The sequence below is a fragment of the Egretta garzetta genome, unplaced genomic scaffold (genome assembly GCF_000687185.1).
Source record: "Egretta garzetta isolate BGI_Z169 unplaced genomic scaffold, ASM68718v1 scaffold144, whole genome shotgun sequence".
NCBI lineage: Eukaryota > Metazoa > Chordata > Aves > Pelecaniformes > Ardeidae > Egretta > Egretta garzetta.
The window spans coordinates 144396-161472 of NW_009259316.1; the positions used below are offsets into that span (position 1 = coordinate 144396).

The 17077-nt window shown below is 39.5% G+C and overlaps 1 protein-coding gene across 1 annotated transcript in view; it reads right to left on the reverse strand.

The window, feature by feature from the left end:
- Window positions 1-4670: 4670 nt before the first annotated feature.
- CTNND2 (catenin delta 2) overlaps window positions 4671-17077 on the reverse strand; it is a 581628-nt gene continuing 569221 nt past the window's right edge. The window contains exons 19-21 of the mRNA XM_035892032.1: window positions 15154-15285; window positions 7872-7945; window positions 4671-4931 (exon numbers count right to left, since the gene is read on the reverse strand). Coding sequence (XP_035747925.1) covers window positions 4671-4931; window positions 7872-7945; window positions 15154-15285 — 467 coding nt within the window. The remainder of the gene's footprint in view (window positions 4932-7871; window positions 7946-15153; window positions 15286-17077) is intronic.

Consider the following 17077-nt stretch of genomic DNA (forward strand, 5'->3'; position numbering starts at 1 on the left):
GTGACTGCTCAGACACACACCTGTGCCAGGTATTGCCCAGCTGACAGTAAAGGGCCTTTGCAACCTGGGTCCTTGATGGGCTTGCCCCCGTCTGCACCGATGTCTGTGTACCTGCTGGGGGGAGCACAGTCTGCCATTGAAGATGGGGGGGCAAGGGGGGAGGTTTGCAAAAAGTTGCCTCTGTTTTAGCTGCCTAATGTCTTTTTGATCTAGCCTTAAAGCCTTTGAGCAGGAGCCTCATCCCTCTCCTTCACAGCAGTAAGCAGTCACTGCCCTCATGCCCAACATCTTCTGCTGGCTGAAGCTGGAAGTGCCCAGCGGTGACCTGCGGTTTCCCTCTCCTGCTCCCTCCCACTTTTCTAGCATAAAGCCTTGCGCACATCATGGTGCTGCTATTAAATGCTCAGTGCATTAGCTTGTTAGTAATATTTGGTGATCTCAGTGCATAAAATGTCTTGTCGGGTCCATCCCACTGTTAGTAATTATGGGGGATGTATCTCCACGCACCAGCTCTGAGTTTCTGTATTTTTAGGCCCCTTGTTTGTGTCTGTGCGTTCCCCCCCCGCCAGCCTTGGATCGCTGTCTCCGTCCCTCCCAATCCTTTCACCACTCGCTTTGATACAGGCAGTAATGCTAAACTCAGAGCTCTTTCTGCCTGCTGCAGGAGAAGATGACTGAAGAGGGGCAGGGGGTTGAGAAAGCCTCCCTTGCAGCGCACTGGCTTGCACAGCCTGTGCTGTGCCAAGGTATAAAAAAATAAGTCAGCATTTCTGCTGTGGGTTGCAAGTCGCCCCGGCGAGATGCTTCTCAGGATCATGCAGCCCAGTCCTGGGAAGCAATTATTCCCAAGCCCTTACATGCCTGCATGCCGGGACTTCCAGCAACGCACAAGTAAATTAATGGCTCCCTCTATGTTTCTTGGCTGTGGTCTACGTAACATTGGGGCCAAGATTGTATTTTTTACAGCCTGGTCCTACCCAGTGGCACCTGCCTTGAGCTTTTTAGGTTTTTCTACAGATGTAGATAAACTCTCTCTCTGTAAGTGGTGGCAGCTGAGCTCTTGCAGCCGTAATTAGGGGTCAACTGGGTGTTCTTCGCAAAAATACCCTTCCCCCTGGCTTGCTGTTGTAGAATAGGTTGTGCTCATGAACCTGGTGGTGAGGGAGGGAGGGGGCAGCGAATGACTTGAGACCTGAAAGTTAGCTATCCGCTTAATACTGAAAATAAATAAATTGCAGGGGTTTGTTGGCTGTGTGAAGCCGGGCATCTATCTATGGAGTCAACTCCTGAGTTTAAACATATTGCACTATGACCAGCGATTCTCCACAATACAGTAGGATTTATTAATAGAAAATATGTCAATATGAGTTTGTCTTTGTACATGTTAGCAACATGTACAGTGAAACACATTTTTTTTTTTCTCAATCTATATTGTTATAGTTCTTTTGTGTTATCTGACATAACCATTTATATTTTGGGCTTAAATATGTTATTTGTCAAAATGTACTTTCAGTGTTAATATACCTTTAAAATCATAGTTTATCTTTTAAATAATGAATTCATACTTTTTTTTTTCAAATCAATATTGCTCATGTTAGTGCAAATTTGTTAATCTTGAGATAGGTTAACCATTCCTTCCAGACCATAAACAGCATTTAATAAAACAGTGAGAGTTATATAGCTCTACACAGCTGAACAAGATTCTAATACGAAGCTTGTTAAAAAAAAAAAAAAAATCCGACATTTTACAGTACATCAATTGCATTTTATACATTTTTTTTTTTTGGAACAGTTTTGTTTCTTCTCTATTTCTTTGTGTGATCTAGTACAAGAATGAAGGGAACAGCAATAGGTAATGATACTTTCCTCAATATTGAAAAGAATGCATCATATATATCTTGCTCAGAATGGCGGCAGTGTTGGATTTCCAAGCCTGGAAAAGAAGCCAGGTAATTCAACACCTTCTCAAAACTCAGTACAGCAAGAGTGAACAGTATCAGTCGGAGCACTTGCCACCACAGAAGAATGGAAACAAAACAACACAAACTATAGACAAAAGGTATTTTATGCCACTTCATCGATCCAGAATCTCTCACTTGAGCAATGGTCAACATCTGGCTCCGCGTAATTCCTAAGGGGAGCTGAAAGGGGGCAATGTGGGCATTTCAGTAGTTTGAAGAATGGAAATAAATCCAACTTACAATAACCTCCTGTCCTAAGAACTTCAAACAGAATGACGGATCCCCTCGGCCTGCTGGCAATCCTGCGCCTGGAGAACTGCTCCAGCCTGGTGGTTATCAGGCAGTCAAGAAGAACTTCAAGTTGTGAGTGACATTCTTTATTAAAAAAAAGTTTTTATACTGAAAATGTGCTTTGTTCAAAAGAGCACTGCAAATGTCACTTATCTTATTAAAATCAATGTAATAAATAAAATATAAACAACCTGTGTCCAAAACTATGAATAATATTTTTATCTACCTCACTATACATCTGGCCCACTGTGCCCCTCCCACCCACCCTTTCGTAAATTTTTTAAAAATTTTTTTGCATGCGATTTTTTTCCCCCTGTTTACTACAAAGAGCAGATAAGGTTACATATCGTACACTGGGAAAAGCTGCCAAAAAGATTAAACTATAGTCCTAGATTACTGATAAACCAATTCTACGTCACAATACCCGCCTGCGCGAACTACTCGGGCTGCATCCTACAGAGCAGGCGATGACTTGCGAGAGACTTCTCCCCCTGTGCACAGCCAGAAGCGTGCCAGGTGATGTTAAGACTATTACAATGATTAATCACAGAAATGTTTGCAACCTAAAAGAAATTCCTTAATTGTAATTTAAGCAATTTACAACTACTCCGTTTGTAGTGGGTCTTATGCTGTGAAAACCGTACGCTGAACTGTTGCCTGAATCAAAGAAATGAAGAAACGCTAGCTTCTTTTTTTTACTTCCAGAATCCCAAGAGCTAAGATGAATATGCCAGCTCTTCTGGCCTCCTAGCCTTTTCTATTTTGTAATTTAAAAAACAAAACAAAACAAAACAAAAAACCCAAAGAAGACTATCTGTCCCTTACATTTTTTATTTTGCAGGGTTTTACTTTAAATGCACAGAAATGGTCAGTATCTTTCATATCTGAGGAATGTGTTTTGGGTATCGAGTTTTCTTTTTGGTATGGGTTAAAATAAATGATTGTCCTAATGGTTGACGAGTTGGACTGTTCTTTAGCCCGAAGAGTTTGGAGACTCCAGACTTAAGTCTGTTGGGTCTTTGTTTTCCATTCCCTCAGGGAGATGGCAAAATCAAACTCTGCCTTGCTTGAGCACTTGCTCGTTGGTGGCCAGAGAGTAATGAAATTTCCTCAAGAGAAGATCAAGAGATGCTATTTTAAAGGAAATGGCACCTAAGGGTGAAGGAGTTGGTGAAAAAAATCTGATAACCCCTTCCTTTGCGAGTATGTGGCCTAGCAATTTTGAATTGCTATCAATGATTAAGAAAGTGAGTAAGAGAAAGCACATACTGGAGTTTCCACTGCTTAAAAAAACTGAAAATCAAACAAAAATTGAAGCTTGAACAAGGAAAACACTGGATGAAAAGAAGTCTTACGCCACACAAACGCACACACTCAAACACACACACGCACACGGAATACTAGGCATATGTGGACACACACAAGTAAGAATGTGTATTTGTATGGTAGGTTCTTGGAAATAGACATTCTTAGCAAATATGGATGACAGATCAATTGTAATTTATTTTCTTTTAACACTGTATCATCATAAAGAAAACTGGTATAAATGAAAAAAATCTATTTCAAATATCTACATCTAAAATTTTAGGCAGTGAAAAAGCACTTCGTTGACAAGGAGTGTGGAATGATGAATGTTAATTGTCAGAAACTGCTGAATGCCTTTTTTTTTAGTTGCCACAAACAAATTCACATATCAGAACGAACAATACTGCTAAATATTCCTTTTTGTTTTTTTGATTTTTTTTGATTTTTTTTTTTTGTTAAAACGCACCGGGGAAAAGAAAACAAAAAACTGGAAATTCATACATCTTTCAAAATTTGAAATTGAAGCAATATTTAGAACCATAGATGAAGAAACACTGTGGCATTGGTGTAATATACACAATGCACTTGGTTTTTTTTTTTTATCTGTAATGTACATCAAATACTTTACAACAATGCATTAACAAAAGGCAAGAAACATCTTGCTGTACAGAGGAAACCCCAAATGCAACTTGAAGCCTAGATTCACAATGAATGAGGATATTAAACAAAGTGTGAGAAGCTGTTCCCCATAAAGTATGTACGCTGCTCAGTTACTTGTGCTTAACTCTTGACCCACATCCACTGTCATGTTCTCCCTCCTTCCCTCAGCCACATTCAATATACAGCACTGAACTTTAGACTCTACAGGCCAACAGTAAAGTTGCCCCACACTGTAAAATATATATATGTATATATATATTTCTTTCTAATTACTCCCAGGTTTAGCTTTCGTATCTTTTAGCCTTCTAAAAAAATCTCTTAATTTTTTTCCATACTGGTTATCTGGGCCTTCCTATGGAACAGGCTTTAACAAACTAAATTTGCAGGAAAAAAAATGTCTTGTGGTATGCATGCACATGCACAGTTCCTGGAGCTTTTGTATCTGCCCAAGTCTCAAACCCAGGAGTCGGGAGAGGCTGGATAGTGGCTTGTTTCATAGTTAAGTTCACTATAGGGACGAGCAGCTGAATAGAAGTCGACGTAGTTGCCAGTTGACTTTAGTCCCAGGTGCATGTTGTATTCGCTTGCAGGTGGACGATGATGCACTTGGTCCTCAAAGAAGGACTCATCATAGTTTCTTGTTGAATTCTGAAACGGCTGATATGGTTCATAATCTTTTCTGCTGGGCTCCTGTGGAACTGGCTGTGTTGAAACCTGAAAAATAGTAATACCCACAGCTTGTGAGATACGACTTATTGTGGGCAACAGGATGGAAGAAGGAGCAAATCTCACTCTGTGTTTCTCATCCAAGTTGTGCATTATCTTAACAGCTGCTCAAGGTGTTGCATGGTAGTGAATTAATTCTACAGCCTTGCCTTGTCATTACATTTCTTTACATTTATTTATTTAATGATATTATTAAATACACTTACTATTCAATATTATTGCTGCTAGAGATGCTGGTTTACTTCAGAGGTCGTTCAAGCAGCGTAGCTTGCAGTTACTTTTGTAACTATAATCCGCATATAACTTCCTGACTATTTTGCAGCTATATAATGCAAACATTGGTGGCCAAAACAGCCTTGAAGAATTTGAATGGAAGCAATACACAGTCCAAAGATGCTGAACATTTTGCAGCTGCCTTTGCCACAAGTGAGATTGAGAGTGACACCATAGCCTTAAGATCCACTTACAGTCTTCAGGGCACTGACATGAGAAAATTTCAAGCTATGTGCCCTGCAATGCGTTCTTCTGCTACTGCTAAGCAGAACAATCTTCTTACCACCTCCTTAACACGTCATGTTGGCGATCTTGCGTTGTTGCTACATTCCCGCAAGTTGCCTTGATGCCAAAATATTTACGATATGCAGAAAAAAAAAAAAAAATCTCAGGTGGTCCCCTACCCTATGTTTGCCATGTTTTTTTCAGACAGCCCCCAGCCAGTCTCTCTTCTTGTAGCTGGAACACTGCCTTTCACTCTATGCCACCGCTATTAAGTTTGGGCAGACTTTGTGACTGTGAAATGACATAGCCTTTCAATCCTCAAATGGTCGTCACTGGGAGTACCGATGCTCAGACGTTGGAGTCAGAAGAATCTGTAGATCCTGCTGACTCTGCAAGAGTTAGCAGTGCTCCTTCAAGGAGAGAGGAACCGTTGCACCGCTGTGTCCCAGACTCTGTGATATTCTCTCAAAGCAGGTCTGTACTGGACTCTGTGCGTAGGGTGCAAAAGGCTGTCCATGTCTTTTAACAGTCCTACAAGTGATCTTACAACGCTGGGCCCAAGGGAGCACAACTACTCTAGGTTCTATCTCTAGTACTGCTATCAAGGTGTATAGGACCTTGAGCCCCTTGTTTCTTTTCACATATACAAACACAGGTGTTTAATTTTGGACACAGGAGAAAATTTCTGTACTAAGCACAGTATTTATATGCCACAGAATTAGAGATGGTCAGTTTTTGAGTAGAAAATAGGGGACTGAAGTAGTATTTCTGTGTTCATTTTAGCTAAGAAAATTATTTCTGGTATGGCAATCATAAACCTGATGTTTCATTGAGAAAGCAAGTGGGAGAAGGTGGAAAACTGGTTTTGCTTTTTGGTGGGTTTTTTTTGTTTGTTTTGTTTTTGCTCCAACTCTCGCTTCAAAAATCTAATTAGTTGATTCACGACTGCAATTAAGAGTGTACCTGCTGTTACAATACCTCATACCCTTATTTTCTCTAAATATTGTGTTAATTAGAAGGGCTTCCTTCATCTCTTTAAATGCAGTAAAAGCAGAAACACCTTCATGCACTGAACTGGCTCACACAAAGAAGGAATATCGTGCACCGCAAGAAATACTGGCTGATTAAAAAGCAAAACCAATAAAGAGAAAGGGGGCATGGAATATCAGAAGCTCTCTTCACATTAGGTTTGTGGATTACGACTGAAATCAGTCTTTTAAATTGAAATTTCAGGCAACCTAGTAAAAATTTTCAGAGAAAAATATTTTTTCTCAATTTTCTAAGTATTTATTTACCTGTCTGGTAGTACTAGTAACTTTGAGTGCTTTCCTTAAATGTTTTTTTGTCTCATTTCTCTAGTTGAAAAATGCTTTAAATTTTGCATACCACATAGGGAAGTTGTGAAAATATCAAGGAGTTGTGATAATTAAGTATAAAGTAGCATTACACATAATGATGAAACAAAAGCCTATGGGTGCAGAAAAATGTCTGTTTCCCAGGGACTGAGGAAACACTATACTGGAAATACCAGCTGTATGAATGCCATACATGTCAATATTAAAGTTTTTTCTGTGAGTGCATTAGCTTGGCACCCATGCTGCCAATTATGTTTTTGTAATGCCCACCTTATCCAGATGTACTTCTTGCTTACTGGTTTTCAGGGCAAGGCATTTTTAAGTGAGTCCCAAAGCTCTAGACCGCATGGCTTGGATGTATATACATGACAGAGCGTCCTTCCCAATGAAATGCTCTTGCCCATGCCCCAGTGCATGCATTATAAAACAATCAAGCAAAAACCCTTGTTAAATCGTGCTTCTGGAGTGACTAAATGGCAAATCTGAAGGCTTTTGCTACGTGTAAGTGTAGTGTACGCATCCCTGCAGACGATACAGGGGATTCTTTCTCCAGGACCGTTCAGTACTTGAGTTTCTGCTAGGATGCCTTAGCACGTGAGCTGTGCGGTGTCAGCAGTGGTGTTGAGTTTTATGATGGCTGTACTTCAGTAGCAAGATGTGACGAGACTTAACCAAATTCATTGGCACAGGACATCACGAGATACCAAAGCCAGCGGAAGTGACCATTAACGTTAGCTTGGCTTTTGTAGCCTGTGTCACACATATCCAGAACTTTAAAGGCATTCAGGTCTCAAGCTCCTCTTGATTCCACCGTGAGTTACACCTTAGCTAATTTTTGTGCATATGCTGTCATAACCTGTTGGATATTTTTTGAAACTTGGGGTGAAATTATCCATTAGCATAAAGAATGTAGCTTGTTTGAAGCCAGTGTAATTGCTTGCGTTTGTGCAAGCAGATGACTCAGTTCCTCTAATTAGATTTATCAATCTTTCTGATGTTTCCCTTAGTTTCCATACAAGATGTTACACTGATCCTTTGCCATCTGGAACAATAACATTTCAGTCACCGTACTTACCTGGTTGTGTTTGATATCTTCAGCAGGTGCACCATACGAATTCCTGTACAAAGTTGAGATTCCAGTGTTCTGAGCTGGAGAGACAAAAAAGGAAGGAGAAAGCAGGTTTACCAAACATACCTCTTCGGCCTCAAAATGAATTCTTAAATACATTATTCAGCACCTGTTTCCTATACACAAAAATCCTTAAAAGCATCTGCAGAGTTCTATTTTCTCTTTGTCCCACTAAACAGTCTTAATCTGTGCTTTGGTGTAACATGCATGTACATGGTATACACTTACTAATGGCAGCAGGTGCTATGTCACGTTCATACCGATCTTCACATATAAATCACCAAAATGGCTTCATATACAGGTAGCATTCAGTAACACATTTTCAGGTTCTATATGGGATTTTGTAACACGCATACACTAAACAGGTAACAGTTAAATACTGAGATTAAGAAACGTTTCATTCTATTCACTTCAGTTGGATGATGTTACACCAAATACTGGATTATTTATCCTACAGCGCTTTTGCTATATGGTGAAATTATTAATGGGAAAAGTGATTAAATGCAACTGAAAAAATGAGCTATGCAAAAAAGTAATATGTAGTTATGCTGAAGAGGTCTGGCCAAGATAGTCTCAAATCCATGAACTGCTGTCACGTCCTTCTCAGATGTCCTACTGCTAAAATGCATGGACAAAACTGAGCTATAAGTATGAAAGCAGAAGTAATTCTGAAGACAAGTATAACATCATACAGTTTTGCAAAAAATTATTTCCCACCCTGTCCTAAAAACCCACATAAAAAGCTAAGGATTTTCCCTGCAAAGCTGACTTCACTGATCACTTTGATTTGGCTACCTAGCTGAAGCTTAGTTTGCCAGTAGAACTAGAAAGATTACAGTTATTTCTCATATTTGAAAGAATATGAAGGCAGTATTTTGTGTGGCTGCTGCGCACTGTTCTTACTGGGCACGCATTACTAACTTTCCAGACATTGTAACCAATAATTTGATGCTGTCATGAGGATTCTCATTATAAAAGCACATGCCCGAAGGTAAAAATTGAGTAGTCATGAATCAGAGTCATCAGTGGAATTGAAACATGTTGCTCATGGAACTTCTCGCAGGTCTCTGTGCAAGGTATGAAACCTGGCGGCACCAGGAGTTGCTTTTAATTACCTTCACAACTCAAAACCTTTGAGGGTGAGGACTGAGCACCAGAGCTGAAAGCTGGGTATGGGATCCATGCTAGTCACATCACTAAGAAGAACCACAGTTACTGAAGAAGTAACCACTCTTTCTTCCTTTGGCGACCTGCTAGCACGGACCCCAGCCTCTACCTTTCCCCCAGCCATCACACCCTCTGTGGAGAAAAGGAACGTCATGGTCTTTAATCAAAGTTGACTGTAATATGCCAATTCTCATCTTCATGTCTGCTATAGGTTGCGTGCTGAGGGTGTAATTTTCGACAGTGTATGGTGCACCGTTCCACGTCGCTGCTTTACAGATCTCAGGTGGTGTTCTTAAAGATCTCCAGCATGTTCTTGAAACAAGGTAAAGACAGGGCTTATATGGTGGGGTAGTGAACCATAACAGCTGGAAAAAGAGATTTTTCGCTTGATAACCATTAATTAATAGGGATGAAAAAACTCTTGTTTCTTGAAAAGCAGTTACAGAAACAGAGTGCAGCGGGATCCTTTCTTTAAAGGTGGGAAGAATACAAACTCTAGTAACAGATGACAACTGGTCTTTTCCAGTGGTAGGTACTTTGAATTCTGCCTGTGTGCCAATAGGTGGTAACAGATGGAAATGATGACTGCTTGAGTAGTTTGTCTTTGGCTGTAGGTGTTAGTACCAAAGGGCTGATCTGCAGAGGTTCTCTCTGCTCAGGCAGCATTTTGTCACCAAACTTGAGTGATGTGTGAGACTTGACTGTTATTTCAAAGTTTTTTATATTCCAGCTGCATCCTCTGTTTTAGTTTGAAAATCTCCCTCCTGATGACAGTCTTTGGTATTAGAGGAGTCTGCATCAGCATTGCTATTTATGGTGCATCTCACGATGGCATGACTCTCAGTAGTACAACTGCCAGATATTTCCTTGATACTATCTTTTTATGCCGTTTTTCTGAGTTTTTTGCTTGCCCTACAAAGGGCTAGAACAAGTTGGGTTATACAAATTCCTCTTCTCAAGATCAGAGAAGATACTCAGATACTCAGAGCTAGTGTTTCAGCCACCCATTGTGTGAAGTGCTACTTCTTGAAAAAAATGAAAGTGACACTCGATGTGTTGGACTCTCATAAACAGAGGAAGAAGTTCTTGTAAGCATTTTGTTTCCATGTGTATACATTGCAAGATAAGCAGGGTTGAAGTTCCATGCATACAAGTTTTCAGTTGAGCATGACTGAACATATTCAGCCCAGACAGGCCAATACTGTTCATGGTTGATTGATGTCAAGAATAAAAGATTAGTATCAGGTGCAACATCTGAGGGTTTTATGAAGAATCTGATGAAAAAACCAGCAAACTGGGCACATGCTAATTTAGATGTTCTGACAGGCAATCAGAGAGACTTTAAGGAGGGTCATGACCTTTGCTCCTTTTTCAGGTATATAGAAAGGACCATGGTATATATGTGCCACTAATAACCATGACTATTATAAAACCAGAAATAGGCTGGAGTTGATGATGATGCGCTCAGAATTGTCACATGACAGATTGAAGACTTACAGTCTCCTGGATCACATACTCTGCGATAGAAAAATGGATAGTTTCAGCTTATGAAAATAGCTGCAAGGTCTGCGTCTGCTGATTTCATTGCAGTGATGTGGATACAAATTCACAAGTTTAAAAAGCAAAAAAAAAAAAAAAAAGTAGTAGTCTTTTCTTAATGTAATAAAAAGAAATAAAATGACACATCAGATGCTTGGAAATGAATGCCAGGAATTCAAGAATGAGAAATCTTGGCCTGGTCTAGCTGGGAGGCTGAGATAACTCTGTGTCTGGAGGAAATGTAAGTCAAGCAATGTAGCTGCTAGCGATGCATGCAGCCCCACTCCAGTACCTGCTTCTGAACACACAGGCGGCATCCCTGGGAACTCCATTCCCGCTCTGCCATGCTTCAGTGAGCAGTTGACTCTTGCTGTCCAAAAGCAGAGGGCAAATATAAAAGAAAGAAGGGAGAGATTGAGCTAGATGAATGGACAGATACTGTGTGGTTATTATCTGACTTTTTGCTGTTAATATTGTATACATACGGTCATAGTAAAATTACCAAACAGAGAGAAAGAAAGGTTAATGAAGTAATTTTTTTTTCTTTTTAAAAACATGTCAAGAGAAGGGAAAAGTGTACAAGGAGCAAGAGATGGAGATTTTCCAGCAGCCACACTTCCTTAGAGATGGGAGAATTGTAGATGCAATGATTTGAGGAGTCATGTGTGTGTGTGTGTGTGTGTGTGTGTGTGTGTATTTTATGCAGTACCTAAACATCAGTACATGATAGTATAGAAGAGGTACTTTTTACTAGGCAAAATTGTGAGGGTTCTAAAATGAGTACTATGATCAACCTGCAGTACTTGGTGGTTGCATTGCATAAAGAACATTACAGAAAAATACCTTTCTTTTTCCCCCCCCCGTCCCTTTTTCAAGGTGATATCGGTTAAAAAAAATCATATAGTTCCCCACAGCAGTTTTCTGCAAAGCTGACAACAGCTTTGAAAATTATGTCACTCAGTGGTTTATGTGACAAAGATATCACTGACCGAAGCCGTCCCCATATATCCTAGTCACTTGATTCATGGTTTGACATTCAGCTTTCAGTTCTTATAAGTACTTGTTCCTCAACACATTTGCAGACACTCTGAAATAACAGGGTGCTAGCCTTTTGCCCTCACAAACGGAGACTGATGGTAAGAAAGGAAAGCTCAGCTGGACAGGTAGTCATCCTCATCTGGTATTGCATAGCCTGCTTTTTTTTTGCTATAAGCAGCAGGACTCCATTTTCTAAAATTTAGTTCAAGACAGTAAAGGAAAATGCTTCTGTGCCTTAAAAATCTCAGCTAACAGAGATCATTACCCGTCACTACCACTGCCACCTTCCTGCATGGTGAAAGATGAGGTAGGGGCATGAGAAAAGATTACAGTGTATTATGGTTTCTTAGAGTAATAATAAGTTCAAGTAGCCCAAGCGTCTGTAGCTGTTGTAACAGATGATGGTGGTTGTTGTGTTCTGAATGTGCAGGGACTTGCAAGCAAGTTTAAATGACAGAAGTATAGATGATTGATTCTTGACAACCAAAAGCCAATGAATTAATCAGAAGGTGTTTCTGCTGGTGGAAGTGAAGATACAGGGTGCAGACTGTGATGTATGAATTAGTTCAGTGAGGGAACTAACAAAGTAGAAGAAACTTCAGAGCAGGAGTCCCATGATAGCGTACAGTAACCTTATCTTCCCTGTTCTGAAGGAAAACACCATGACATAAATAACGTTATCACATGCACTTATAGTTCCTGTTTTTTTAAAAGGACTATAATAGTTTTTGTCTTAAAAATATACTTTAGGTGATAAAATTTTATTATTGGTTATTATTTTCTACAGAGAAGAAAAGATGGATAGTAAATATACAAGGTATCATAAACCTGTGAAGGGAAGAGGGCAACGAGAACTTTGATACTGTTCCTCTATTTTTTAGCTGCCCTTGTGAAATCAATATAAGTTATCATCTTCAGCCAAACTGTTTACTTCATAGATTCTCCATTTTTCCCAGAGGTTTCGTGACAACTCCCCACAACAGCAAGAAGTCAACATTTCTACTTTGAAAATCCATCAAAAAAACCTTCATTTCAGTCCCAGCCAAGAGGTCATAAAATTTTTGAACTATAAACTGAGAAGAGCTTTGGAGAAGAGCATGGAGACAGTTGTGGATAAATTGGGACTACAGCTCTACAGTGGCTCTACATTCTGTATAAATCCGTAAGTCAAAGAAAGCTTTGTGTAATACATCAGCTTGGCACAAAATACAAGAGCAGCCCAAAATATGGACACGCCAGGTGGAACCTGAAAAAAGGTTTATCGAAGTCCCATAGGCTCTGTGGATGTATTAGCTGCAATGCATTGTCTGATGCATAAAATGAAATATAAGCACTGCAATGAACTTGCTACACAAACTTCTATTAGACCATCCAAGTCAAGCCAAAATGTCTCACAATTAAAATCACAAATACTGATTTTATATTGTTCTTTAATGAAATATTTATTTTATGAACTACAAATATGCTACAAAAATTTCATGTTGAATGTTGACGAGTGAGACTCCTTCTAACTCCCATTTTCTTTTGTTCTTAAAACGGTGCTTAATTTGAGCTCAGACCAAATGAACAGAGATTTGGTGACCTGAAAGAGAGAGAAAGTGATTTGTTAATTTCATATTCATTTGTACAACTGTCACATAAGATTGTGACATATTATTACACTTTTCAATTTGATTTTGGTTTTGATTTTTCTCACTGAGCCCAGTAGTTGGAAAAATAGTCGATAGCTGAGCATGATGCTGAGTGTTTTGAGTTTCCTTACTAAAAGCCCACCCAAAAGATCAATAAGATCAGACAAAACACAAGCAGATATTGCAGGAAAACACGATGCAAAAATCAAAGTGGAGAAAAGGTTCCTGGGGAAGTACAAACCTCATGATCTGAAAATTATATTGAAAGAGAAAGGAAACAAGGGAAACAGGATTGGGAGAAGAAAAATACTACATTAAAAGACAAAATGAAAAGGGATGGGGAAAAAGAAACCCCCAATTTCTTTAAAGTGTGGAGAGAGACAAGACTCTGCAAGGAAACAGATTTTCCACACGGAAACCCTTTTTTTTCTGAACCTTCTGATATAATCTGGTAGTCTAAATTTGCAGATACAGCTAGAACAAAATACTAATGATTCTCTTTTTTCAGCCTACTGCTCTTACTTCTGAGATTCCCTCTTCATGGATCCTTGACAAAGTGGTGAAAAAACCGCGGTCCTATCCTTCACAATCACACAAGTAAGGACCACTGAAGTGTTTTAGAGAACCACCTTGCATAGAGAACCACCACTCTGAAACACTCAAAATATTACAGATCCAAACAATGCAGTACCTTGATTGAATCTGCTGCAACCTCATGCAGTACGCTGTGGACGCTGTTCAGGACACTCCCCATTTCTGTGGTTCCCAAAAGCTCTTGACTGTCATTCCGCTTCTTCAGATTTTCACTTCCATGCTTTTTAATGTTCCATATTGCATTTTCATAAATTCAAAGGCTGGCCTTTAGGTTTTGATAACAGAATAGCGTATAACACAGTAGACACAGTATGAGTATCATCATATCCTAAATATGGTCCTGAAAGCTAGTATGGATGGCTTGACGCTGAGTCAGCATGCTATTGGTGTCCCCAGTGAGCCGAGGAACACAAAGACAGCCCATCCTGGCATCCTCTCAGCGAGACCCCTACAGAGGGTGTGGGAAAAGGTAACAGGCATTCCAAAAGCGCAGAGCGACTCCTCACTGTGATTTTTTACTTGCCCTGAGGTAGCATTTGGAGGAGAGGACTCCATGATGCTTGGCGCTGAATAAATGCATGAAAACGTTCAACAGAGGTTATACAAGCCTGTGCAATCGTGATGGAGATCAACACCTATTTTGCAAGAGAATTAACAAAGAGGTGCAGTACTAGGCAAAGCACTCAAAATTTTACAATTACTGAAATGCTAACAGGTTAATGAGCTCACTAGGGGAGAGAAGCATTTGGTGAAACCCGCAATAGATGCCATAACATACACAGAGAAAATTGTTCCATTTACATCAGCCCAGCTGAGAAAGTAACAGGGATAAACTTTACAAACTGCTATGGAATTTCCTAGGGATGACTGACATGCAAAATAAGCTAACCGGTCCCAGAAAGCCACTCCCTGCAAAAGCTGGATGTTAGGGATCACTGCACATGCTCAACCATTGTCATGCTTCAGAAACAACGCTAGTTAATAAAATAAAACAAAACTTACAAACAGAAAGAAATGTAAAATTGCTTTTAGAGCCTTTCCTTTGTGAAGAAACACAGTCTTCACAAATCATTTTCACACAGCATTGTATTCATTAAGATCAAATATTTCTTTGGTTGTATTTCTCAAGGTGGCTAAAACTTTGGAATCAACCAAAGCAGGTTGACGGTTTCCTATAGTAGAGTAAACCCAGCCAAGCCTATAAAATCAGTGGTCTATCACAACTGATTTTTATATACGCTATGCAAGAATAATCTCACCTGTCATGGTGTCTTTCCTAGAAGTGTGTTCTCCCTTATTTCCATGGTAAGTGGCGTTTGTTCCAGTTGATTCATAGTCTGTTTTTCTTTCTTTTAGGCTGATCATTTCCCGAGGTGAGGCTGGGGCACTTGCTAGATCATAAAAATGGATTTATTTTTTCTCGCCACATATGACTGAATGTAGTGTTTAACTCTAGAGTAAACATTTTAGTAAAGTTTATATTTATTAGCATGCTAACATTAAGCTGTTTGAAGAAACACTACCCATCACGGAAGAAAATAAAAGGTGCTGTTAGTTCAAATACAGGACAAATGTATTCACAGGACAATCAACTCCAGACATAATTTTCTCTCTGAATGTTTTACTTTTTTCACTTATACCCAACATCTAAGATGATCATTCAGAAAAAAAGTACAGTAATAATGAATTTTTTTTCCTTTAGCTTTTTGATTTCTTTATCTTGTCAAAACTTTCTAGTATAGCCATTTCCCCCCCCCCTTTTTTTTTCTCAAAATGGTAATTTATTTCTGTTGAAAAGACCATTAACTTTCAACTGTGTGGAAAAACCCTTATAAAATGTTTTCCTCCCTTCTCTGTTGAAAAGAAACAAACCCATGATTCTAATGGGGACAGGAAGAAAAGAGAGAGTGTTTTTCGTAGAAAACATATAGCAAAGAATGCCTAACACTTAAAGGTAATTTGAGTAATTTTTCTGTCTTTAAATATGTAGGTATGAACAATTGCCATTAAAAGAACAACTGCTACTTTAAGGTACCGTTAAAACTAACCCCTTCATCACTGATACTTATGGTGTGGCTAAAAGGAGGAAAGTATGAGGTGACTAGGAGGAGAACTGGGCTTGTACTTGATTCTCATGCACTGGAAAATGTGACTGCTGCCACTGATCATGAAGACTCAGAGCCTGCGATGCTTAGGAAAAGGACAAAAGCAGAGGAAAAAAGAATAGCTTTCAGGTAAACTGACTTCAACATATTTAGTTGTTGCAATGCACTTTCGCTGCTGTGAAGGGCAGGGGAAGGAGTGCAAGGTGAGTGGCAGAGCACCCCAGAGCCTCGTGAAAGCACAGTGGTACAGAAGTAACTGAAGTGCTGGTGCTTACTTCCACGCCCTCCCCTGCCTCGGCCCAGGTATTTGATACGTCAAAAGAATGTCAAAAGCAGTAAAAACATCCTTGCTTTAAAAAAGGAAAAGTAGGACAAGCTCATTTGTGAAGCTTGATCGTGAGTTATGTCTTTCAGCATCTCTAAACTATGTTACATTTTTTACTTCAGAAGTAGGGAAGCACTTGTACTTAATTAAGGAGTAGGAAAGCACAAGTGATGTTGAATTCTGCTTACATTTAAGGTTCTGCTGGCCCTGGCTTCTGAATCTACTGAGCAAATACAAGACAGATTGTTCTTCTTATGAAGCCATCAGAACTGGGGATTGCTTTCAAATGGCTTGTCAATGGTGATGCAATTCTAAAGCTGATAATCCATCAGATATAAAAAAACATGACATTAAATTACCAAATCAGCTAATGTCAACTTGAGTCTAATAGGGAACAAAGCAGAACGCAAACCCTGAAGAAGTTGCTAACACAGGGATGCATTTTGTTTCACATACTGCAGTAGCGCTTTTAAGCACTCTGGTGTTTTGAACAAATTTGACTGATAAAGACAGAACCACCTCTCTCTGTTCCCTGTGGGAATTCTCTCTCCCTTCCCATGTGAGAACAACTGCTTTCTGGCAAGTGTTAAAATCCAGAAGTGCCTTCTTTCAGAGTTTTTACTGGAAGCAGGCATAAAATTATTGGTTGACATTAGACCGAAAAGTGGTATCAACACTTTCTGCTCTTACTCTTAAAGGACACAGAAAAGAAGACAGAGCTCTCCACGCTAGTTAAAGCATCTTACTACCAAG